This window comes from Nilaparvata lugens, chromosome X, assembly GCF_014356525.2.
Source record: "Nilaparvata lugens isolate BPH chromosome X, ASM1435652v1, whole genome shotgun sequence".
NCBI classification, from domain to species: domain Eukaryota; kingdom Metazoa; phylum Arthropoda; class Insecta; order Hemiptera; family Delphacidae; genus Nilaparvata; species Nilaparvata lugens.
Window position 1 is genome coordinate 89,591,992 of NC_052518.1, and position 27,061 is coordinate 89,619,052.

Genomic DNA, 27,061 nt, shown 5'->3' on the forward strand with positions numbered 1-27,061 from the left:
GTATTGAAGTTGGCAAAGCTCAAGATACATGAAATGGTTTATGAACGTCAAAATTTACATAAATAAGGCTGATAACAGATCAAGACATTTAAAAACATCAGACAATTGCAAAACATACAGAAATGGGAAGAATAATAATACTGTTCCTCAGAGCTTGAGGAGCGTAAGTCTATTTTAGGACAAAATGATGTTTTGGTGGATTTTATTTAATTTTTGGTACTCTATAGAACCAAGACAGAGTGAGTTCTCTACCGTTGATAGTTTTCAAAAAAAAACCAGAGCTGAAAGGGCTTGCTCAAAGCGCTAAAGTTCAATTAGCATTATAAACTGAAACAACGTGAGTTCAATAACTCACATGTCAGTCTAGTGCTAATTGAACTTTAGCTCTTTTAGCCTTGGCTGGTAGTGAATCAATTTCAGGGCTCTCCTGTAAAATCAGCCGTTTGAGACTTACACCCTTCTACATCTGAGGTACAGAATAAATCATTCAGTTTTCTATTGAGAAATGTGAATATTTATTGATCAAGAGTAGTTATTCAAAATTATTGTCATTTTTAAGGTACTCAAAATATAACAACTTTTAAAATACCACTTACAGAAATTTGTAAAAATCAATTCATCATTATAAGTTGAATATTGTGAGCAAAAGAATTCTACCAAATTTGGTAAAATACATATAGGTTATATTCAAAATAACAATATCAAAAGAAATTATTGAGGTTGACATAATTCTCGTAAGAATTGTTCTCCATGAGTTGAAAAATTCACGATGTTTCTATTGTATATATAAAAAGTTCATTATATTATGCAAATAATTACAAGTTAGAAATTCTATCAAATTTATTGTGTGCGACTTGTCCAATTGTGATTCAATTATACAGAGTGATTCTTCAGCCCTGTTACCGTATCGTAAGTGTGTGGTAATTTATAATATTTTATATTACAATTTATAATAAAAAAAGTTTTGTTTTGTTGCACGAAGTTGGTAGTCCTACTCAATCGGTATGCACATGGCAGTGCGGTTTGATTACCCTTGAGCTGCGTAATATTCCAAGTGAATTTCGGTTCTTATAAACACAGAATGTCTTCTGCCTTGGAACATGAATATTATGGTGAAAAGAGTCAAAGCGTGTATAACTTCAAAGGATGAACATTTTGAGCATATTCATTATAATTTTCAGTAACTAAGAAATGAGTGATAAATTACAATAATTATTATCTATTCTTAAGTAAAAACTATTCAGTAACTAAGAAATGAGTAATACATTATAATAATTATTATCTATTCTTATGTAAAAACTATACATATTTATTATGACTCGATTTATAGTTCATAAATTGCATTACCAACTGCTAAACAGGACTGAAAAATGACCCTGTGTATTATCTATTGAAATCAAGAATATTAATTTCAGTCTCAGAACTGTGTTGATGAAACTTAAAAAATGTATTACTCTTCAAATAAATGAATTGTCTATTAGTAAACGATCACTTTATAGTCTGATTGAGAACATATCGTATAAAAATAGAATGAAACAAATGTCAATTACTATCCTAACACTCGATAATGCAAGCCTCAACTCTGTAACATACGGTACATATCAGAAAAACATCATACGATTGAAAATAGGTAAAAATGTATAAATATACTTAATCATACTATTCTTATTTATCATATCATAATGACATGATCTAATGTTAATAAGCTAGATGTGACATAACTATGTACAGCTCTGGGTAGTGATAATAGATAATCTAGACTAATGTGAGAAAAGAAATAGTGAAATAGATAGGAAAGTGAGTCTGGTAGACCTAAGGGTTACATTCGATTCAATCTTGACAAAAAAATGTCAGATCAATCAAGTAGGCTATTCAGGAAAGTCGCAATTAACAAATCTCTTATCTGAAAATATACAAATTTATTTTTACTTTAGTAAGAGTACTCTTATACGTTTTGGAATTGTTAAAATTATCTAAATGATAGAAAAATTTCTCATGAGCAATGTTACGGAGCTGCTGTGTTAATATCATGAGCCAAAATTCAAATTAAATTTTTCATAATATCAATTATCATTCCAGGCAGAGGTATAACAATTGAGTTGAATTAATCTACACATTTATATGGGACACTCTTTTTGTAAATGTTGCTGAAAATTTACTGAACCCAGTAAAACGTTTTTAGGGAACTAGGTAGTAAACTGAAAACCTCCAACTGGCTTCATTGGTTTCATATAAGAAAATTTGTAATGTTTTATCTAATTTGCAATGTGTGTCTATTTCTAATAGACTCATATCTGATTGAAGCTTACTTATTGTATGATTTTCCATTTCCAGCCATTTTTATGACACTGACAAAGTACTCCTACTTTGATTCAGATTTTTGTTTACAGGAGACTTTTCAGTTATTTCAATAAATAGGAAATGAACTAGCCCATTAGAATTCCCGGTGCAATTTAAAATGTCAAATAATAGCATGATAATGCCATTAAGACAAAATATAACATACAGAGTTGAGGAAAATTATGGAAACATCTTACTCTATTCTTTGAAAGGATAATTTGACAGTAGATTTCATTGGGGTTCCAAGTCAAATTAAAAAACTATTTTTCTGTTGCTTCAAATGAATCCACCTACATATTTATGCAATTCTGTATCGAAATCATGTAGGACATGACCACCTTCCCATTAACAGAAATTAAGTTGGAATGAAATGGCAGATTCAAGAGGGTGGACAAAAATTTTGAAACAGCAGAAAAGTAATTTTAAGATTTGAATTGGAACCTCAATGAAACCTACTGTCTAATTATCGTTTTAAAAGAAGGATTAAGAAGTATTAATTATTATTAGTTTCCATAATTTTTTCTCTGTATATCATCTATTTTGGAGAGTGAATTTCTCAATAAAGTTTTGAATTAACCGTCTCTGAAAATTAGTTTCGAACATTTTAAATATTGAGTTTGAACATAGGTACCATTTATTCTGGTAGTAGGATAAATTAACTGCATGAATGTGAATTATTGTAACTTATAAAATATAATGTATGATAAAAATGAGCAAATCCCTCCAAATCATAATTAGCTTTTGATTTTGTAAAATTTATTTACCATCGAGGCAAGTATTTTATGTAATAAATACATTTAATAATATATGAAGAGTTATCTAGAGTCTAAAGCTTCTTGAATGATAAAGTGGGTTATTATCATTTGTATGCCTTTTATGAATCCTATTATTCATTATTAATTATACAATAGAGGATCTCATTGAAAACACTATTCCATGTAAGGACTGACATAATATCAGATTCTAGGACAATTACAGACGATTCAGGACATTGAAAAGATGAATAGAACAAATTGTAGGTCTTTGTGAATAATGTAAAATATATTTCTACAACCTCAAGTATTCTGGATCGTTGAATTTTGAATTCGTTTCTCATTCCTTAATAAAAAGTACACTTGTATTCAATTTCTTATGTGAAGAATTGTAAAACGTTATGTGATATTCCAATTGTTGTAAAATGATTAGATCTTATTCTCCTATAATGCTAACAAATTAACAGTAGACATACCTACCCATAGAATTGTGAAAATCATGTGAATTCCTCTTGTTCTAGTTATTTTCAGAAATCATGAATCATATCATGTTTTTACTTGAAATAGAATAGGCTAGTGGAGACACAGTGAGCTTGGAAGTATAATCTCTTCAATATCTTTATAAAAGTAGTGAATGTATCAAATCAGTTGAAAATCCCTGAATAAATTCAAAAATAATTTCAACTGCAGTATTTTGATAGTATGAATGAATCATATGCCATAACGCATATGTTCATATGCACTTTTTGATTACTTATCCTTATCTCTTTGATTACCTGAATATAAGTAAACGTTTTCTACAAATATTATCCATCAAAATATAACATTACTTTAGTCTAAATAACGCTCGAGCAGGATAACAAATGTGAAACAATAAATTATTTATTCATCTTTCTAGCTTCATCAGATACATAAAAGTTATTCCCGTATTTGATTGAAGACACTGAGAAAGTAAGTTAGAAATTTGTTACTTTCCATGACTGATAATTACATTCCAAAGTTTGAAGAGTATTTTCAAGCACTCTGTGTTGGTGAATTACATAAATGTTCGTATAGCTGTTTTTGTAAAACTAATGTCTGTGCGAAAATGACTTGTTCATTGAAAAGATACATATCTCTAGTGCTGTAAGAAAACACTTGTTTTATTTCCACCATTACCTTATTCCTATTTCGTTTCTTCTGCATGACAAGGCAAAAATGAATAAAGAAAATTATTTTTCAAAAACCAAATTTGAAAAATGTTTCGAAACGTACTGTAATTTCAATTGCAATTCTACTAAAAGTTTAGTTAAAATGATTATTTCATTTCAGTTAGAGAGTATAAATCTCTGTGTAGAGAGGAAAAGGAAGTGAACGAGAAGGTGAACAATAATATTATTTTCAAAGTGTGATTAGCTTCAGCAGAGATCTTGTGAAAAATTTCAAAAGTAGTCGTCCTACTCAAATCCTTATTATAAAATCTAACGTGTGGATCAATATTATTTTTAAAATCTATTTGTTCCTGTTAGACTCAGTGAGCCCGTTTTGTATGTACCTTCCCAGACAGCACACTAATATAATATTATGTATACGTTCAGTATCCATAATCAAAGCTAATATTCTGCCAGCAATCTCAAATTTATACCTGCGAATATTCATCTCACACCAATACATTTCCGGAAAAATAGAAGAACATTCAAGGTCAAAAAATTGATACATACATACATCCACCTTGTTTCCATTCTAGGAATATTCCACAGAATTATGCAGGAACCATGGAGGATTATTCAATGATATTGAAAATTCTGATCTAATTTCACACAACTTCCTGGAAAGTTACCACTGCCTTTTATAGTAGATAACTGATTCTGGAATATCTGATCTCATATTATAATAATTATTCATCCTTGTTAATGATAATTAGATCTAATCTATTCGCCAATGAAATTTATTTTCCAATGATGTAATAATGGTGTTTCAAAAATTCGACTGAGTCATTGTCAATATTGTTGAACCGTTCCATAATTGAATAAAAGCACGAATATGTTGTCAAATTCTACACAAAACAGTGTAGAATTTGACAACATATTTGTGTTTTTATTCAATAATGGTGTTTCCTTATTGAGATTGAATATTTCGTTTATTAATCCTATTTCTACATTGTTCAAGAACAATCTGGAAGCGTTGCGGAGCTAGAAATTGATAGAGCCATATGCTTTGTCCATTGATAGCAACACCAATGTGAATCAGGTGTTGACTTGAAGTTGATCTCACTATAATTATGTGTAATCATACTGTCTTACTATAGGTAGGCCTACTGGTAATCATGAACAACACATGTCATAAAAGTATTTTCTGTGACTCAAAAGAAGAAATGTTAATGCCTCTTCCATACATTGTGTGTCAAAGTCAAAAGAAATAGACTGAAGTCAGAACTCAGAACTACTTTATTACTAATGTTTTCTACACTCTTTAAGACTACAATTTTTGAAAATTTACCTAATCTAGCAGAAAACACTCAAATATCACTATAACTAATAAAAACAATACAAGACTGGTAGTGAAACCCTGGTAGTGCAAATTTAAACTACGACGAACTGTGCAAGTACCGAGGTATCGAGGTATCGAGAAATTGTACGGTAGCTGAAAATTGAAAATCAGTTTCTGTCTTTTTTCAACTGAAATCAATTCATCGACAAACGTAACTACTCCTGAACATTGAAGCGGAACTGCAGAACAGTTTCAGGCAAGCTGAAAAATAGATCAGTAATCCAGGTTATATTCATAAAACAATGCACACTATTCTAATTGGATTATTTTTGGCAATAACATTGATAGAACAGTGATCACATACATTAAGTCAAAATTGCCATTTCACCAGCTCAATTGATCAAAAGGCTTCATGGATCTTTGAGAACACGTCACAATCACTTATCAATTTGACATTGTTCCACATGGGGTTTTCAAGTGATAAGAAGGAAGTTTCAATCACTTAGCAGATTAAGAAGTAAAATATACTGGTGTGGTTAAAACCATAGAGAAGATAGCATAAACTATTAGAGTGTAAGATACAAAGATCCTGCTATCATAGCAGAGAAAATAGATCTTTCTGATAAAAACCTCGCTCACTCTTGGTCAAAAGTACATCTATTCAAATCAAATTGGTTTTTATTATACATGATCTCAGGGTACAAATATTCATATCATACAACAACGTTACATCTTCTGCAACCAAACAATCATAAATAAAACTTACAGTTGAACTAAAGAATTAATCATTATAACTAAATCTAATTGCTATTATATCGTAGCTACAGAAAATACAACATTATATTCTAAAAAACTTCATGAAAGCTATCCACACAGGCAAAGCCTGTGTGTGGAAGAGGGTCTTGGCGATGATTGGCTAACGTCGGACTGTCCCCATACTTGCATCTATCACATTCTTGGGTAAACCAGGTATTAATATCAGAGAAAATTTGAAGTTTCAAGCATTTTAAGTATAAAAGATGTAAACATTTGTCACAAAGTAAAATTGTGACGGAAAATATTGTTAAATAATTAATAATATTATTGAAAGACGCTCGGCTATCAGCAAAGCTAGCCGACCGCGGAGATAAGGAAGGTACCGATGGCGCACCATCTTCCGCGCATCGAGACGATTTCCACCGCCTCTGGCGGCGGCACAACTCCATCCCCTCCACTTTGGGGGAGTACTTAAACGCCGGACGAGCCCCAGACCACAGCATTCCGCTCACAACCTTCCTGCTCCTTGTACAGCGGCCCGTTGGCTGCCGTACGTCCCTAACCTTCCATCTCCCTAGGGCACAACGGACCGTTGTCTGCCGTCCCTGTCCTCCCATCTCCCCAGGGCACAGCGGACCGTTGTCTGCCGTCCCTATCCTGTCTGTCCTTCCTTTTCCTACTTCACTGGAGCGGAAACGAGGCCGTAAGGCCGATACAAGATTACATCAAAGTGGTGTCATCAGAGAAGAGAGCGACCTTCACACCGTCAGAAGCACCAGGAGGTGCTTTTCACGCCAGCTGAGACACAAAGAAGAAGGAAGAGGAACTTCGACTTGCCTCCTTACCCCGCCCACATTACGACTGAGCGAAGTCATCCAGGAGCAACACCTGGGTATCAATCACCCACCTCTGAAGCTACTCAGGGTGTACGTGATAGATTGGCGCCCAACGTGGGGCACGAGGCAACGAAGTAAGAATCATCATGAGGGAACAAGGCGAAGCTGATTTAGATGCTCAGCACCAGGAGCTGATAGAGGGTCAGTCGGTCGAGGACATAAACCCTGAGGTGATAGCTGACCCAAGAGTTTCCTGGATCTATAGATTGAAAAAGGATGAAGCGTGTAATCTTCTACAAGATTGGGGCATAGTGTCATCTGGAACACTTGCTGAGTTGAGAAGGTTGTTAGTAGAACAACATAAGAAGATGGTTGTACGTTATCCCAGCCCAAGACCAGGAATAGTGAGCAGAAGCAGTGAGGAATCCGGACACTCAGCAACAGGTACTCATGCTGAAGTTGGAACCAACATTCACACAAACCCCCTCATGGATCCAGGGGCGGTATGTGACAAAGTAAGAAGCTGGAGACTGTCATTCAATGGCCAATCAGATGCTCCCAGCTTCTTAGAAAGGCTAGACGAGCTACAACAAGCTTATGGGCTCACTGGCAACCAACTACTAGTTGCGCTACCTGAATTACTAGTTGGTAAAGCTACTCTATGGATGCGTAATCGTCGTGACAAGTGGAAATCATGGGACAATTTTGTGAAAGATTTCAGATCATGCTACTACCCACTTACCTATGAGGAGGACCTCGAGAATCTAATTCAGGCAAGGAAGCAAAAGGAAGGTGAATCGTTTGACGAATTTCTCGAAGATGTACTGACACTCATGAGGCGTCGAGGAGGTTTTACAGACGAGAATAAATTACAGAGAGTGTATAAGAATCTCCTCCCACGGTATAAATTGTATATTCGGCAATCAGATGTTCATAGTATCAACGAATTGGAAAAATTCGCAAGGGAGTATGAACAAATAAAAGCAGAGGAGAAACAGAATAGACAGAATTCGAGAGTTCACATGATTGAGGACACGAAAAAGATTACAAGGCTCAAGGTTGAGACAGTTATAACCCCTACTAGTAACAGACCATCTCTTAGTGAGTCTGAACCCATGTGTGGGCAATACAAGAGACCGGGGCACTGGAGATCACACTGTCCCGATATCCCACCATGTAAAAGGAGCGGAAAGAGAGCACTGAAATGTGTCTGTGATGTGCAGAAGGAGAATAAAACTCCGAACAAGACAGCAGTGATGCAAACGGCACACAGGATCCCTGTGATTGAAGAGTCATCAAGTGACAACAGACTATTCATTACTGTGACAATCGGTGGTAAAAAGTGTCGGGCATTGCTAGATACGGGTGCTGAAGCTAATTATATGAGCAACGAGGTCTATGAAGTCATCCGGAAAATAGGGATGATACGGAAAGAACCAGCACGTCACCGCGCGATATTAGCTGATGGACGGTCAACCCCGTTAAATGGGAAAGTGACTACTAATGTGACCATAGAACAAATCACAGTTCCACTAGTGGCATCTATAATGGAAGGACTTGAACAAGATCTGCTATTAGGCATGGAATTTATGCGTAAAAACAGAGTGAATATTCACACATTCACAAGAGAGGTGGAGTGGGATCCTCCCCAATTGAATCCTTCAAGACAGCCAATTATGTTGCGATCACCCTTATCGGGGAGTAGGACAACAAAAGTCCCAACAATATCAGCTGTACAATCCGAATCTCAGGACAACAAGGATCACGACAAAAGGATATTCATGCAGGTTGGTTTGAATGGAGTTGAACTCAATGCTTTGATTGATGCCAGGGCGGAATTGTCATATATTCCAGAACAAGCATCTTCGGGCAACATAGTGATGGATCACAGGAATGAGATGAATGACTCTGAACGGCGGGCCACAATTCATGCCCCAGCCACCAACACAAGTGGTAACTCCAAGAGTGATGTGGAAAAGTTAATATCACCCCCCACGGACATGGATGTGAACGAGACAACACCACCCCCTACTGTCATGGATGTGGAGGAGTCAATACCCTCCTCAACTGATACGAATGTAGAAGAGCAAACACAGTCTTCGACTGTCAAAGAGGTAGTCTCACAGTCCCAGGATCCCAAACCAGGACTCTCAAGGAATAAGGATCCAGTGTTGTGTCACCGAGTCTCAACACCTGGTAAGCGTAAACGGGCTGGCAAGCCACGCATAAAAGTCCAATTTCCAGATGGACGATGTAAATATGTACCTGGTGGACCGGGTGTAGATGATGCTCATAGTGAGTGGCATACACCTCTAAAAGGTGATGCCTGGGAGGTGTACACCTCTTAAGGTGATGCCTAGATGGCTCACGCCTTTGAAGGTGGTGCCATAGAGGGCTCCGACCCCCCCCCCCCCCAAGTAGGAGTGGGGTGTCACAAAGTAAAATTGTGACGGAAAATATTGTTAAATAATTAATAATATTATTGAAAGACGCTCGGCTATCAGCAAAGCTAGCCGACCGCGGAGATAAGGAAGGTACCGATGGCGCACCATCTTCCGCGCATCAAGACGATTTCCACCGCCTCTGGCGGCGGCACAACTCCATCCCCTTCACTTTGGGGGAGTACTTAAACGCCGGACGAGCCCCAGACCACAGCATTCCGCTCACAACCTTCCTGCTCCTTGTACAGCGGCCCGTTGGCTGCCGTACGTCCCCGACCTCCTGTCCTGGTACAGCGGCCCGTTGGCTGCCGTACGTCCCTAACCTTCCATCTCCCTAGGGCACAGCGGACCGTTGTCTGCCGTCCCTGTCCTCCCATCTCCCCAGGGCACAGCGGACCGTTGTCTGCCGTCCCTATCCTGTCTGTCCTTCCTTTTCCTACTTCACTGGAGCGGAACCGAGGCCGTAAGGCCGATACAAGATTACATCAAAGTGGTGTCATCAGAGAAGAGAGCGACCTTCACGCCGTCAGAAGCACCAGGAGGTGCTTTTCACGCCAGCTGAGACACAAAGAAGAAGGAAGAGGAACTTCGACTTGCCTCCTTACCCCGCCCACATTACGACTGAGCGAAGTCATCCAGGAGCAACACCTGGGTATCAATCACCCACCTCTGAAGCTACTCAGGGTGTATGTGATACATTTAGAGTTAAATTTGGACTATCATTACACGACATTTGCTTTATTTATACAATGAATGAATTATCACTTCTATATTTGTCATCCCAATCTCCTTTAACCAGTCATTAACATTTTTTTTATAAATATATTTGGATTTACCTTCGGTATTACGTAGATTTTCAGGCAGATTCCTATACAGAGTGTGTGTTATATAATAAGTATTTGTAGTGGAATGAGTTTTGACTAGCCTTGGAACTTGGATTATTGCTTCTGACGAACGAGTTCGATAGCTGTGCTCAATTTTCTTAAACATATCTTTATGATTTTTGTACATGTATAACAATATATTTCTTACATAAATTTTCCTTATACTTATAACATTGAATTCTTCAAAAATTTTATCTGTAGGAGTGCGTATTAATATTGTATTAATACTGTATTTATGCTGTTTTAATAATAGATTTCTGTGTAACTTCCAAGGGTTATAGTAATGTTTTATAGGCACCCCCATAAGCTAAAATTCCCACTCCAATAAGTGACTGGACATAAGAAAAATGAATATTTTGTAGCTCTTTTAGTGATAGAATTTTGTTTAATTGGTAAAAAATGTAAATAGCTTTGCGAAATTTACTTTTCAAGAATGCAATATGAGCCGAACAATTCAATTTCTCATCTATCATTACTCCTAAATATTTATAAGCTACTACACTCTCAATCGATTCACAGTTACATTGTATATTGGTAGGTTCAGTACAAGAATGTAGAGTGATGTTATTAATTCTGTCTTCTTGCCTTCTTCTGAAAAAAAATTCTGTGAATTTAGATTTCTTAATATTCAAAGTCGATATGTTATTATCAAACCATTTCTTCAAGAGATGAAGATCTGATGTAGCGTTTTGGTACAGTTCTTGTTTATTTTTACCAGTTACATGTATTGCTGTGTCATCAGCGAATAAAAATAGATTTCCCTTGATTGGAACTTTCGACAAATTATTAACATAGACTAAAAACAGTAAGGGACCCAAAGTACTTCCTTGGACCACAACATACTATATTACATTTGGTTTACTATCTACTCCTAATATTTGAACAATTTGTTTTCTATTTTGTTTGTTTTGTTTTCTAACTTTTGAACCATTGATATGAAATATTGATTGAAATATCACGAATTCCAATAAAATCAAGTTTTTTTCAGCAGTTTTTGTCGGTCAACGGTATCGAAGGCCTTTGCCAAATCGAGAAATATTACTAAACTTTCCAGATTAACACTTGAAGCCTGATCAATCTCTTGCGTCAGGCTGAAAAGAGCATCAGAAATATTTTTGTTTTTCCTGAAATCGAACTGTTTCAATTTAACCTTAATTTCATGACCCAATTTGATAAAACCAGTAACGCGAGAACCAATGAGACAAGTGGAAAACGTCATTACTGAGCTGTTAACCACCATTAAATTTGATTGACGTACGGCAGGTGTAACGCCTAAGGCTGCACTAAAGTTTTCATACGACAAATCGGTTTATTTTCATTCTCTAGTCAAATGGAAACCCTCGATCTGGCAAAGTTGCGGAGCTGGAAAAGGATAGCCATTATAGGCTGATTGAAGCTATTATAAAGTGGACCTTTCTATAGTTGAGTGAATTCGAGAATGAAGTAAGTGCTTTATTTCTTTCAGAGTATTGAAGTTACAAGTTGTATCTTACCTTTTAAGCTCTTTCTCACTGGGAACATTCAATAAATCAGCTCCTCCAACTGAAAAACAAAGACCAGTAAAATTTATCTACTATCATACAACTTTGAGTTACTAGGATAGTATTCTAGTTGAATTCACTTTGAACTGATTCTTTATAAAAAAAAGAGCAATTCTGATAGTGTTACCGGTAAGTATCATGACCACATGATACAAGTTATCTAGTTACAAGCTATAGATAGATAGTTGATAGATACACTGATCTTATATTCAATAAATATTTAGATATCTACTGAATGTCTATATCGAATATATTATCATACAGTGAGAGCCGTCTTATAATATTTGAGTAGATGGAATCTTGAAACTTGTACTATATGGAGCTCCAAAAACCACGGATTTTCGTTTCCTTTTTTAGTTCTTTGTTATTTTCGCCAAATCAAGCCATCGGACAGAAAAATCACTCCCGCCATTTTTGGAAAATGAAATAACTCTTAGCTCTCTATCTTCATTGAGTTCTGGGTTACAATTTTTGGATAAAACGAAATTTGGAGGAATTTCCGTGGGTTTTGGAAACGAGACGGGTCGCCGAAAACAATGGATGGACAGGTTCTAGTGATCATTCAGCGGTCGCCTATTGCTAAAATTTCGACAGTTTCGTTGCCTATTGTTGAGGAATCAAAAATTTCCCACTCCTAGGAATATATTAGTGGACCAGTCTGGTTACTTAAAGACACTTTAACCGTAAACCAGTGGTAGCATACAGTGATTAAAAAACACACACATTAGTAGCGATGATAACTACAAATTCAGTCAAACTAAGACCTTAAGACCCAAACTAAGACATTACATAGGCATTATTTTCTATCTAGTGGAATTTGAAAGGATGTATATTTAATATCGAATTGTATGTAACTCAACTTAGTCTGTATACAGCTTGTGACCAAGTTGATAGATACATTGTAGTAAATACATTTTTTGTACTCAAAATTGTGTACGAATTAAGTTATCATTTACGTTATGTAAGTTACATAAACTTTAGAATTTTTATTCCAAATTAAGGTTTAAAGCAGTTTTGGGCAAATGCCTGTTGCTTTTATCTGGATAGTATATGAATAAATAAATGAATACTGAGTAATAAGTTAAGTTCCATCAAATGAACCATTGGTAATGAAACAATAATATTACAAGTACTTGATCACTGATTTAAATTAAATAATTGTAAAAATACAAGTAACAGATGTAAAGTAATAAATAATTTGGTGCTCGCTACCAGCTAGAAGTGCCTTCCGAAAACAAGAGGGGGCCACTAATAAGGGTAATGAGGCAAAATCAGAGGACAGAGTATAATACTACTTGAGGGTTGGAAAATGAACCTTTTTGAGCCTTCATTAAACGATAATACCAGTGGACAGATAGCGCGGCCCCGTCTTCTTTCCGTAACCCATTTTCGTTTTTTTATCTACTATATCCTCCGATTTCAAGTATTTAAATTCATTATTCAAAATCCCTCTGGGCGTAAATTTGTGCTCTACTACATGAGACCAGGTAGACCGTTCTATCTCAGATGGATTCCCAAGTACACCTGATAACAATCTCAGATGTATTCCCAAGTACACCTGATAACAGTGTTCCTTGTATTTCGAAAAACAACAAAAAACTATTTTCATCTTCAACCACCAACATTAATTTCATTGTCCTCAAATTGAGATTTGTCACAATAATATGGGTTCATGAGACCATGCTCTATTAGACTCATCAGTAAGATAAACTCAGTATTTTCCAGTGAAAAGGCTCGCATGAGGACACCTCAAGGATCAAAATATCAAACATAATAGTGATAACATTTGACTCAATGATCGAATCTTCTCGTACTATCTTGTACTATTCTTCTTGGTTCTTCCAGGATTTCGAAATCACGTATCATAAGTCGAAAAATTTGCTCAAAAAATGGGGAACTTAGCCCCGATTGTACTTACACCTATATTTTCATACACAATGAGAATGGCTAATTTCTATATTCAAAGCTACTTATTTCGAAAACCCGTAATAAAAATCTGGTGTGGTACACTCACACAACTTTCCTTGCTCCTTGAACTGTAAGCCTCATTCTCAAACGAGAATAATGTAGGGGAATAACATAATGACAATTGGCGGCAACATATTTGCAACTACGATCAGACTACTGTATATGTGTATATATAATTATTGTTTTCAGAGTACTTTTTCCTTTGTGTAAATTGTGAAATTCGATTATTTTATTTAAAGTCGTCAAAACAGCTGTTCTACAGATGAAATATCTTGACTATGACTGTGTACTTTTTATAAACTGCTCTACCTACCCACCTCATGCACGAGATGGAGATTACAAAGTCCATTTCTTAAGGATGGGGTGGACCCCCATTAGTTTCCCAGGAAAAAGACATATGCCAGTTGATAGATCTGATAGATAAATAAATATACAGGGTATGAATTTGAAAAAAATCGTTAGAGCCGTTTTTGAGAAAATCGTGAAAAATATGTTTTTTTGGTAACTGCCATTTTTCTCAAGAATATTACGGAGCTCCTGCAATTTTCCCAGAAATGAGACTCATGTCAGTTGACAGGGCTTATAAATAGCTATCCATGGTATAAATTTGAAGAAAATCGTTAAAGCCGTTTTCGAGAAAACCGTGAAAAACATGGTTTTTTAGTCATTATCCGCCATTTTTCTCAAGAATATTACAGAGCTCCTGAAATTTTCCCAGAAATGAGACTAATTGATAGGGCTTACAAATAGCTATCCATGGTATGAATTTGAAGGAAATCTTTAGAGCCGTTTTCGAGAAAACCGTGAAAAACATGGTTTTTTAGTGATTATCCGCCATTTTTACGCCATCTTGGATTGAATTTTATTGAATTTCTTATTGTTGGATCCTCATAGTATAAGGACCATAAGTTTAAAATTTCAGAAATTTAAAAAAATATCTCAATTTTCATGATTTTTTAAAACGAGCAAATCAAACTTTCCGTGTTTTTCCATGAATTATCCACGTTGAATGGAAGAGAAGATTCTGTTCTACAATATTTGAAATGAAATACAATTTTTTAATCTCCTTGCCCTACTACCATAGGTAAGGAAAGTATTGCTTTCCAAAAAATCTGATGTGGTACACTCACACAACTTTCCTTGCTCATTGAACAAGGTTTTTTAGTAATCATCCGCCATTTTTTCCGCCATCTTGAATTGAATTTTATTGAATTTCTTATTGTCGGGTCCTCATGGTATAAGGACCTTAAGTTTAAAATTTCAAGTCAATCGGTTAATTAGGAATGGAGTTATCGTGTTCACAGACATACACACATACACACACACACATACACACACACACACACACACACACACACACACACACACACACACACACACAGACCAACACCCAAAAATCATGTTTTTGGACTCAGGGGGCCTTGAAACGTCTAGAAAACTGGAAATTGGGGTACCTTAATTTTTTTACTTTCCTTGGTAAGGAAATTACCAGGTAAGGAAAGTATTGCTTTCCAAAAAAAATTAAGGTACCCCAATATCCAGTTTTCTAGACGTTTCAAGGCCCCCTGAGTTGATTTTTGGGTGTTGGTCTGTGTGTGTGTGTGTGTGTGTGTGTGTTGTGTGTGTGTGTGTGTGTGTGTGTGTGTGTGTGTGTGTGTGTATGTGTGTATGTCTGTGAACACGATAACTCCATTCCTAATTAACCGATTGACTTGAAATTTTAAACTTAAGGTCCTTATACCATGAGGACCCGACAATTAGAAATTCAATGAAATTTAATTCAAGATGGCGGAAAAAATGGCGGATAATTACTAAAAAGCCATGTTTTTCACGATTTTCTCAAAAACGGCTCTAACGATTGTATTTAAATTTATAACATGGATAGCTATTTATAAGCTTTATCAACTGACATGAGTCTCATTTCTGGGAAAATTGCAGGAGCTGCGTAATATTCTCGAGAAAAATGGCGGATAATTACTAAAAAACCATGTTTTTCACGGTTTTCTCGAAAACGGCTCTAACGATTTTCTTCAAATTTATACCAAAGATATAAAAATTTATAAAGATATATAAAGATTTATAAGCCCTATCAACTAGCATGAGTTTCATTTCTGGGAAAATTTCAGGAGCTCCGTTATATTCTTCAGAAAAATGGCGGATAATGACTAACAAACATGTTTTTCACGGTTTTCTCGAAAACGGCTTTAACGATTTTCTTCAAATTTATACCATGGATAGCTATTTATAAGCCTTATTGACTGACATGAGTCTCATTTCTGGGAAAATTGTAGGAGCTCCGTAATATTCTTGAGAAAAATGGCAGTTACCAAAAAACCATGTTTTTCACGATTTTCTCAAAAACGGCTCTAACGATTTTTTTCAAATTCATACCCTGTATATTTATTTATCTATCAGATCTATCAACTGGCATATGTCTTTTTCCTGGGAAACTGATGAGGGGTCCACCCCATCCTTAGTTTCAAATAATTATGTTGTCGCCAATCGTCATTATGTTATTTCTCTAAATTATTGTCGTTTAAGAATGAGGCTCCCAGTTCAATGAGCAAGGAAAGTTGTGTGAGTGTACCACACCAGATTTTTTGGAAAGCAATACTCTCCTTACCTATGGTAGTAGGGCAAGGAAAGTAAAAAATTGTATTTCATTTCAAATTGTAGAACAGAATCTTCTCTTCCATTCAACGTGGATAATTCATGGAAAAACACGGAAAGTTTGATTCGCTCGTTTTAAAAAATCATGAAAATGGAGATATTTTTTTCATTCTCACGTTTTCGGTAGTTTTTTTGCGAGAGAAGAATGGCTGAAGATGGATTTGAGGCATCTAAGCATGTAGAGAATTAGATTCTCTGCAATTTGAGACCAATCGCAAGTTCCAATCATGTATCAGAGTCATGTATCAAGATGGAATTTTCTACAATCATGACTGGATTTATAATTTTCCATATCGAGTATTCCACAAGGAAGAATGATATAATAACTCTGCATAATGGAAAAATCATTACTGACCAATATTTCACTAAAATTATCCCAGTCAACAAAGACAAAATACAGGGTTTTCGCAACTAATTGAGGGAAAATGAATTTCCTGGAATCACAAAATTAATGCTCATCTTCACCCCGCTTGCTTACCCCCCTACACCCCCTCCTCCTAGTTTGAAACTGCAATGGTTTCGTAAAACAAGTATATCTGGGTACCAGATAGGGATGTCAATCCTAGGACTGATTTCCAATCCCGGTATTTCGGGATTATCCAATATCAATCCCGGGATCCCGGGACTGATCCCGGGATTGGCAAAATCAGTTTCATGCATTTTTAAGCAATTGTTCCTCCTCAATACTGTTCAGTATGTGAGGAGATGAAAAAGGGCTCATTATAGAGGGAGATGATATTATTTAAATGGAAAAATATTAAAATTAAACATTCTATTTCTATGAATGATTTCAAGATTAGAGTAAATTTTTGGAATGCTGAACCACTGTTAAATGAACTTTCATAGAGCCATCTAGATATTTACTTCAACTAGATATTCTACTCATGATAGAGAAAGAGAAGAGAAGAGGATTAATTTATTAGACAGAGAGTGAAAAGATGGTGCTTGTTTATTTCTGATTTCTGAAGTGTATTCTCAAAGTTCTGAGTGCACTTCAGCACATCAGCATCATTTGACATCTCTAATCTGTACACCAATGTACCTATACAGGAGACAATAAAATACCTAGAAGATATGCTACAATCAAACAACACCCCACAGGAAATTATGCAAGAAATAATAACTCTAACCAAACTTGTAACCTCACAAAACTATTTTGAATTCAATAGTAAATTTTATTTTCAACCCCATGGCCTCCCTATGGGATCACCCATATCTTGCATTCTAGCAGAGATTTTCATTCACACTATAGAACAAAAACACATCCTACACAACCATGATCCCAAATCACACATCCAATCCAATAGAATACTCACTTGGTTCCGATATGTAGATGACATATTAATACTATACAGGGGGAACAAACGACAACTTGAAACACTACACACCCACCTCAACCGCATACACCCAAATTTGACGTTCACACTTGAATTAGAAACCAACAACAGCATAAATTTCCTGGATATCACCATCACAAAACAGAACCAATCATTCAAAACATTCAAAATATACAGAAAGCCCACAACAACCGACACCACAATCCATTGCACTTCAAATCACCCTATCCAACACAAACTTGCAGCCTACAACCACATGCTATACAGATTAATAAATATCCCAATGACAACCACAGATTACAACACTGAACTGCACACAATAAAATATATTGCACAACAAAATGGATACAAACACTCAATGATTGACAAACTACTACAAAAAATCAAAAACAACAAGAACAATCCGCAAAACTCTGACAAATACAACACTGATAATCATACAGCATTCGTCACCCTCACATACCACAACAATAAAACTTACAAAATAGCAGCATCATTCAAGAAAATAAAATACAACGTTGCATACAGAACAAAAAAATCACTAAAAAAACTCTTGTCCCCACACAACATCTCTCAAAATCAATACAATAGACCAGGAATTTATAAGCTAAGTTGTAGAGATTGCAGCAAATTCTACATAGGTAAAACAGCTAGAAATTTAAATATAAGATTCAAAGAACACACAAGAGTCATTACCCATCCGTCCTCCCATTCCACCTTTGCAGAACACATTATCTCCACTGACCACACACACCCTGACATAGACAACAACCTCGAAATACTCCACTATTCCCACAAAAACAGAAAATTAAATGTACTAGAACAGTTCGAAATATACAAACACACCAAACAACAGCCAAACAATATTCTAAATGACCAAATCAACTTTTCCTCCCACAACCTGTTTGACAAACTCATTTAAATACTCCTCCATTAACCACCAAAACTCCCCTCCACCCCAACCAAATTTCACCCTCATAACCTTAAACACTTCAGTTCCTGTTTGGCTTGAAAATGTGCAATACCAGCACGAAACGGACGTCGCCACATCAAATAATGTGAGTGCTTTTTCACTTTAAAGTTTTATAAAATTTAATAGTGTTACTTAATTCCAGTGTCCATAGCCTAAAAATTGTAAAAGTGTGTTTCGTGTGCCTTAAAATTTGTGTCAGTGCTAAAAACTGTGACATGCCGACCCACGCGTGTGTCAGACACATACGTCTCAGCATACGCGGCGTCTTAAGGTAGACTAACATGGCAACACAGTTTTCTCGCATGTGTTGGGCTAAGTGTGCTGCGTTGTGTGCGTCTCAGCAAACGCATGGCCTAATACTCACCATACTTAACAAGTTGCTTTGTTTTCAAATCAATGAAAGCATGAACATGTAGCGATGCCGATTTCCCAAAATTGTCAGGATAATTAGTCTCTCCCAAATCATTAATGAGATCGAATTGAACACTGCCAGAGAACATGATAGCATTTAGTGGTAGTATCCCGGTCAAATTTTGTTGAATTTTCACAAAGTTATTCTGTCGAGAAGAGAAAATTACTTCAAACGAAATAATCATGAAAAGCAGATGAATGAAATAATGCTCATAGTGAGGTCCACGTTATAATGGTAGTAGGGAAAGAATGTTGCTGATTCTCTGCTTTGTCACTGCCTATTATTGATGGTAGCTGAAACCGGTATATCTGATGTCATATTAGCTCTGCATCCTTTTTTAAAATATATTTATCAAATATATCAACTATATTATATTCTTCGAGAATATAATTATATTTTTTCAACGATTATTAATAATTAATGTTCATGATTGAGATAAAATATTTCGTTAATTTATCATATTTCTACACTGTTAAAAACGATCTGGCAACGTTGCAGAGCTGGAAAATATTACCACCATCCGCTTTGTCGAATAAAAGAGATGGATAGCAACACCAATGTTAATCTAATACTACCATTATAGCGTAGATCTCACTATAGACTTGGCTTGAATACTGTTGAGGTTGTCTTGGATTTTCTCGTTATTTATTACGTTGGACAAATTTGAAATATGACCGTTATTTAATGACATAATTATCTTTAGTCATTTATCTTTTTGACATAATTATTAGTGGATGAAGGCATTCCATCAGTGATTTTGAAGGAGAAGGTGGTAAGCGCACCATTTACCTCCCTTATCCATAAAATAATGTTGCTTGGACTGCACTTACCACCTAAATTGGACATGAAATCTTAGTTCAAGGTAGATAGATAAAAGATATAACGCTCTTCATCTGATCAGAGCTTTTCATGATCGATTTTATTTTGCGTGACATCAAACTTTCCCGGTTTCAATCTCTTATACATTTTCTCTTATGGGAGATGAAATCTAAATCTCTGATGGAACAACTCATGAAGTTAAATTTTCTCCATGATTAGCTGGCAATAGCAATTCCCTACAGGAAAACAGAATAAATACAATCATAATTCATCATAAATGTAATTTATGGAGCATAATAGCATATTGATCCACTAACGACAGAACAAGTGTGTTGAACATGTGTACACACATGTTCGTCATACATGTGACGAACTGTAATTGGTGAAAACATAATTTTTTGTGGTTGGGTTTTCGTATCTTCGATTTTTTGTTGTTTGTTTCTCTTCACTGCTCTATTTGAGGTTAAATTATTCATGTATGATTATGATTTGTAATTTTCCAGTGGTTTATTTATTTATTGTCATTGGTTGTTTATGTTAGAAGCGACTGTCGAACAGCTGTTTCTTTCTGAGCCTTTCGCGTAAACGCGTGTTTTTCGTTTGAAGACATGTCCGATCACACGTGCTTGACACACCTCTCCTGTCGTTAGTGGCCGGCCTTACCGTGCTGCTCTCACAGATCCACGCTTGTGTTTCGACTTTGAACGTTCTGAGCAGAGCGAATGCATCGAATTCATATTGCTTATCATCGACATATTCAATTATCTTCGGGATGTAAAACGGTTCGCCACTGTTCCAGGTGATTTTCAGACACCTTACAAAAGAAACAAGAGTCAAAATCTCATTTCTGATAGAATGCAAACAATGATGCACTATTGTATCGTGATGTTAAAGGATGAATATATCTTTTTTCAAGGAGATATCTTCTGAAGGTGCGAACAGAACGAGTAAGATCGATGACACTAAATTATTATCATTCATCCATTCAAAAATACACGTAATCAAATCAATGATCGAGGGAGAATCAACAGGATTATGTGCAATAGTACAAGCATTTGCAATTACTTGTAGTCCTATAGAAATATGAAGATGACACAGATTTAAGACACAGACTAAATATGAAATGTGTGCTCACATTGAATGCGTATATTGTAGTACAGTATAAGAAAATAAGAGTGAAAAAACCCAAACCAAAACCCAATGGTTTGGTGGGTGTGATTGTATAACAACATTATAAATACGAGTACAGTTGATTTATATTGTTTGGATTTCATTCCATAAAAAGTTAGTAGAGTAGATTCGTGTGGTTTTTCTTCGGGGGGTCCCACCTCGCCTGAGAATATTTTTTTTTTAAATTGAATTGAAATTGAAATTTATTCATAACACTGAAAATTTACAAACAAAAGTAAATGAACTTAACAAATCAGTACAATAATTTTCAAAAAATAAAAAACTAAAATACATAATAGAATATCATGAAAATAATTAAAAACTAACAAAAACATTAAGTAGCGTCAGAGTTATGATTAAGGTACTTCATAAGCTATTAGCTGAGTTGAAGTTACCTACTCTGAAAATTAAACTATTTGACCTTTGCAAGAGACAGAAGCCTCGAAAAAAAAAATTTAACAGAAAATCTTTGTCTATTTCTATATTCTAACTTTTTAAGCCGTCAATAAGCTTTCTGACTGTTGGCTGTCTTAAACCAGCCGGGACCGACAGTTGAAATTGTCTATCATTCAATAGATTGGACATTCTAAAACTACGACTCACTTTGAACAGACCAGAAGATAGACTTTTTGCTTCTGCATATACCGTCAACTGGTATCTCATTTTAACCATTTCGTAAATTGAATGTTTCTTAAATAATAGTCAACTCTAAAATATCGGTAGACATGTATGCAATATAAAGAGTGATCCAGTTATTTCACAACTCAGTGATGATAACAGATTGTCAAAAATAGAATAAAGACGAATTGCTCTTCAAAAAAGTTATACTGGGATTGTAATTTTCGTACAATACACTTTTCGTACAATTACTTGTGTCATTATGTATAATTAAGCAAATTTATTTATCAAATCATTGTAAACTATATTTTCTTGAAATAATACAATATAATTGATAATTTTTTACAAGAATTAACAGTTATTATTACATCAGATATATTGGTATCAACGTATCCTCTAGAGAAGGCAAAGAATCAGCAACAATGTTTTCCTATTTTTCTCCACTGCCATTATATCGTGGACCTTACTATAGAAATGTTATTCATTGCTTTCAACAGAAACATTGTGGCCCTCAGAGAACTACATTTTCCGTCAAAATATTATGTTATGAGTTGTGTAACAATTGGATTACACATTATCATTATTATTCAATGCATACTTAGGTTTATCTTGATCCGTTGAAGTAATTTCATATTTCCAATCATCAAATACGTGTAGCACAGTGGATTGAGATCCGATCACCTTGAATTGAATTGGAGAAATATTAATTTAATCCATGAACAACTACATTGAATATTGGAAAAGTCATAGAGTATAAAATAAAAAAGAACTCTGGGATCAATGCATTTTCCCAACTACTTTTACGACTAGAGGGTTCCGATATTCAGAAAGGTAGGATTCATAGATTCATATAATATTCTGTTCCTTTGTATTTTGGCGTTTTTAAACTTTTTATATATGAACTTCTTAAAGTAAATTTCAGACAATTGAGCGTTCAGAGTAGACCACTCTGAATCAGATAGACCATGCTCTGGTGTATAAAGGCATGCATCCTCAATTATTATAGATGTTAGAATAATGAGAGGCCCTTATTGTATACTGAACATTTTCTGATCAAGACCGTTAATCAGTTCAGTAGTTCAGACACGAAGATGCCTCAAACATATAATTCGTACTTTTTCTATGTATTTGAACACGACATGCAGTCGATTATTAAGTAAATATTAAAAACTTTTACTTACTGACTGGAGTACTTTCAATCGCCTGGCGATCATTTTCAACAGTGTAGACCGGAAATGTTTTGATGGTTAGGAAGATTTGTGGTGTTTATTATGTGATCAAAAAGTTTGTTGGATTTGAAATTCAGCTGTTCATTTAGTATGTTGTTACTGTCTAGGATGGTGGCTTTATAAATTTCAAACTGTTCTGTTGTATTTAATTCATGTCCATTTCTTTTTACTTTCATTATTGTAAGGTTGGTATCTATGTCTGTGTAGGTGTGCCCGGTTTCATTTAAATGTGTTGCAAAAGTTGATTCTGTTTTGGTTTTAAGTGCGTTGATATGTTCTTCAAATCTAAGTTTGAATGATCGTCCACTTCTGCCAATATAGAATTTTTCACAATCACTACATTTTATCTTATATACCCCAGGGAGGTTGTGTTTGTCGGTGTTGTCGGTGGTTTTGGGGGTGAGGGTGGCCATCAGCTTATTTTTGGTTTTGAAAGCCACCTTGTAGCCTGCTTTTTTAAAAATTCTGGCAATTTTATTAGATTGACTATTGATATATGTTAGTGCTATGAAGTGTTTTCTCTCATTTGTTGGATTGGTTTCTTGCTTATATGATTTTGCTTTTGTTTTTTTGTTTAGTTTATCTATTATGTTTGGGTCATATCCATTACTCTGTGCTAGGTATTTTATTGTGTTGAGCTCATTTTTGTAGTTTTCTGGTGATAAGGGTATTTTGTTGAGTCTATAGAGATAAACATAATAGATACATAATAGATAAACTAAACAAAAAAACAAAAGCAAAATCATATAAGCAAGAAACCAATCCAACAAATGAGAGAAAACACTTCATAGCACTAACATATATCAATAGTCAATCTAATAAAATATATAAGCAAGAAACCAATCCAACAAATGAGAGAAAACACTTCATAGCACTAACATATATCAATAGTCAATCTAATAAAATTGCCAGAATTTTTAAAAAAGCAGGCTACAAGGTGGCTTTCAAAACCAAAAATAAGCTGATGGCCACCCTCACCCCCAAAACCACCGACAACACCGACAAACACAACCTCCCTGGGGTATATAAGATAAAATGTAGTGATTGTGAAAAATTCTATATTGGCAGAAGTGGACGATCATTCAAACTTAGATTTAAAGAACATATCAACGCACTTAAAACCAAAACAGAATCAGCTTTTGCAACACATTTAAATGAAACCGGGCACACCTACACAAACATAGATACCAACCTTACAATATTGAAAGTAAAAAGAAATGGACATGAATTAAATACAACAGAACAGTTTGAAATTTATAAAGCCACCATCCTAGACAGTAACTACATACTAAATGAACAGCTGAATTTCAAATCCAACAAACCTTTTGATCACATAATAAACACCACAAATCTTCCTAACCATCAAAACATTTCCGGTCTACACTGTTGAAAATGATCGCCAGGCGATTGAAAGTACTCCAGTCAGTAAGTAAAAGTTTTTAATATTTACTTAATAATCGACTGCATGTCGTGTTCAAATACATAGAAAAAGTGTGTTTATACAAAGCAGCTCGGAATGGATCAAGAAATCATCACATATAATTCGTATCCCAAAAATGTATATGCCAATCCTTTGTATAAAGTATAGAAATAGAAGAAGGAAATATATAGATAGAAGAAGAATAAGAATATAGAAGATAATACCAATGAGTACACTACTTTATGTATGACTACTCTCAAGTAGAGTATAACAAACTGGAAGCATATCGAATCGAAAACTTGATTAACTGGACTGGGAAAATTTAACGAATTGGAAATATGCCTATAACCATCCTTGGTAAATTAATAATCTTTATACAAAATTTCAAGTTAATAAGTTCAGTAGTTCAGACGTGATGATGCATCATCATTTGTGTATCTCCTATCCCGTGCATGTATAAGAAAATTCTTCTCTTATTAATAGATCATAAATTATGCTTCAATACCTTCATTTTGGTGACACCTTGTTGAAGGTATTCGATCTCACGTAGTGGTGCATTATTACTATTTTGGGTTTCATCTCCATTATTACTGTTTTTTTCGGCTTTATCACAATTCCCTACCACTCCGGCTTCTACTCCTCCTCTTACTTCGGCAACATTGCCTTGCTTTTTTGAAGTCTGGCTGTTTTGGTTTCCGTTGATTAGTGCTTCTTTCAAACGGTCCATTCTCCGACAGTAAGCCAAAAGCTGCATGTATGAATAGCATTTTTCCACAATAGCCTTGTCAGAAAATACTCTGTGAATGAGCATAACGATTGAGTTTGATCAAATGTACAATTAGAGATTATTTGAGACTAGCAGATGACCCGTGCTCCGCAGGGGTCTAATTAAAAACTTGACCTATTAAGAACTTGAAGGCCTATAACCATCCTCAGTAAATAAAGAATCTATCATGTAAAATTTCAAGTTAATCAGTTGAGTAGTTCAGACGTGATGATGCATCATTCGTGGATTTCCTATCCCGTACGTGAATAGGCCAATTCTTTCTTTATTATATTATAGATTTCTATACTAAAGTATAGATTACAAGCTGAATCATACATAGACACGCACTAATTCATAAAATACTTAGTCCTAACTATTAATATAAAATACCATTTATGTATTTGAAAATCGCTTCGTGAATGTTTGATTCCACATAAAGCTGTAGGTACACTCATCTCTCTTCATCATCCGTCTCATTACCAAGGCACAAGCCTGAAGCTCATGTGAACATCATCCTCAGAAATAAAAGATTAAACAACTTATCAATCTCCAACAGCTCCCTTAGAGGAAGATTATATTCCCAATCAATTCATGTGATAGAGTCAATGTTTTCTCCAATAGAAATTCCACTATGCAGATTTAGATTTACATTAAATCAGTATATAGATCAACTAAATAAATCAGTATATTGATTAGAATAAAATTATAATTCCTGATTGTACACTCATATTCATAATAACTCGATAACTGACAATAAAAGAGTTTTGAAATTGCCCTGATATAATCATATTATCTACCTAAATGACTAAATCACCGGAGTAACAACAGATATGCGTTCTTTCTTCGAGAATATCTAGAACGTTTCTTTTTCTTTTCAAAGTTATATAGAAGAATATGGTTCTATAAAAGATTTAATGGAGGAAAGATGATGAAAGAAAGGACTAAAGAGTTAGGTACAAAATATTATAGTTGAATGAAGTTCACAATAGAATAAAAAACTTTGACCCATTTGCACAAAAGCCTGTTGAATTTCAATCATGTAGCAACGAGAGCCAATGAGAGAACCCTTCTCTTCAAGAATATATCCTCTAATTGGTTCTCATAGCCTTCAATCATAGTTAGAATTCCTCAGACTTTTGTGCAACAAGTCCTAAATTTTAAACCACATTCAGATTTAGATCAGTAACTAAAAGCCCAGATTACGATCTTGACCAACTTTCAATGCGTATGTCTTTCATGAGACAATTATTCAATCAATCCGTATAATTAGATCTATTGTAAACAAAGACATGCTTTTGCATAGATGATCCAGAACGCATAGACGATCCGTGAAACCAGCTTTTGTAATTCTCTCTGCTGATTGGCCAACAAATAATGAACTTCTGTACTCTGCCGGTAGGTGGCAGCAGGTACTGCGTCATAGCACTGCCTACACTCTTCTGATTGGTTGAGATTGTTTCTGAATTTATTCTGCCGGTAGGTGCCAAATATGACTGGGTGATATTACAGACAGTATAGCCAGTATTCAAAACGATTCTGGGTTAAAATTCAGTCAACTTCGAACTCTACTTGTTGTGGAGTTCAAACTCCAAAACACTCGAAAAATGAACTCTGAATAAATGAAATCAGCTCTGAACATTTCTAATGAGATACTTCAAAC

General features: G+C 35.1%; 1 protein-coding gene across 1 annotated transcript; it reads right to left on the minus strand.

Annotated features, from left to right (window-relative positions):
* Positions 1-5,499: 5,499 nt before the first annotated feature.
* LOC111052509 lies at positions 5,500-25,434 on the minus strand. The gene is made up of 6 exons (XM_039442639.1): positions 25,141-25,434; positions 22,585-22,667; positions 20,862-21,012; positions 19,332-19,524; positions 11,972-12,020; positions 5,500-5,822 (listed from the first exon to the last, which is right to left on the minus strand). The coding sequence occupies exons 1-6, from the start codon at positions 25,387-25,389 to the stop codon at positions 5,777-5,779; spliced, it is 771 nt and encodes a 256-aa protein (XP_039298573.1). The 5' UTR covers positions 25,390-25,434; the 3' UTR covers positions 5,500-5,776.
* Positions 25,435-27,061: the final 1,627 nt, after the last annotated feature.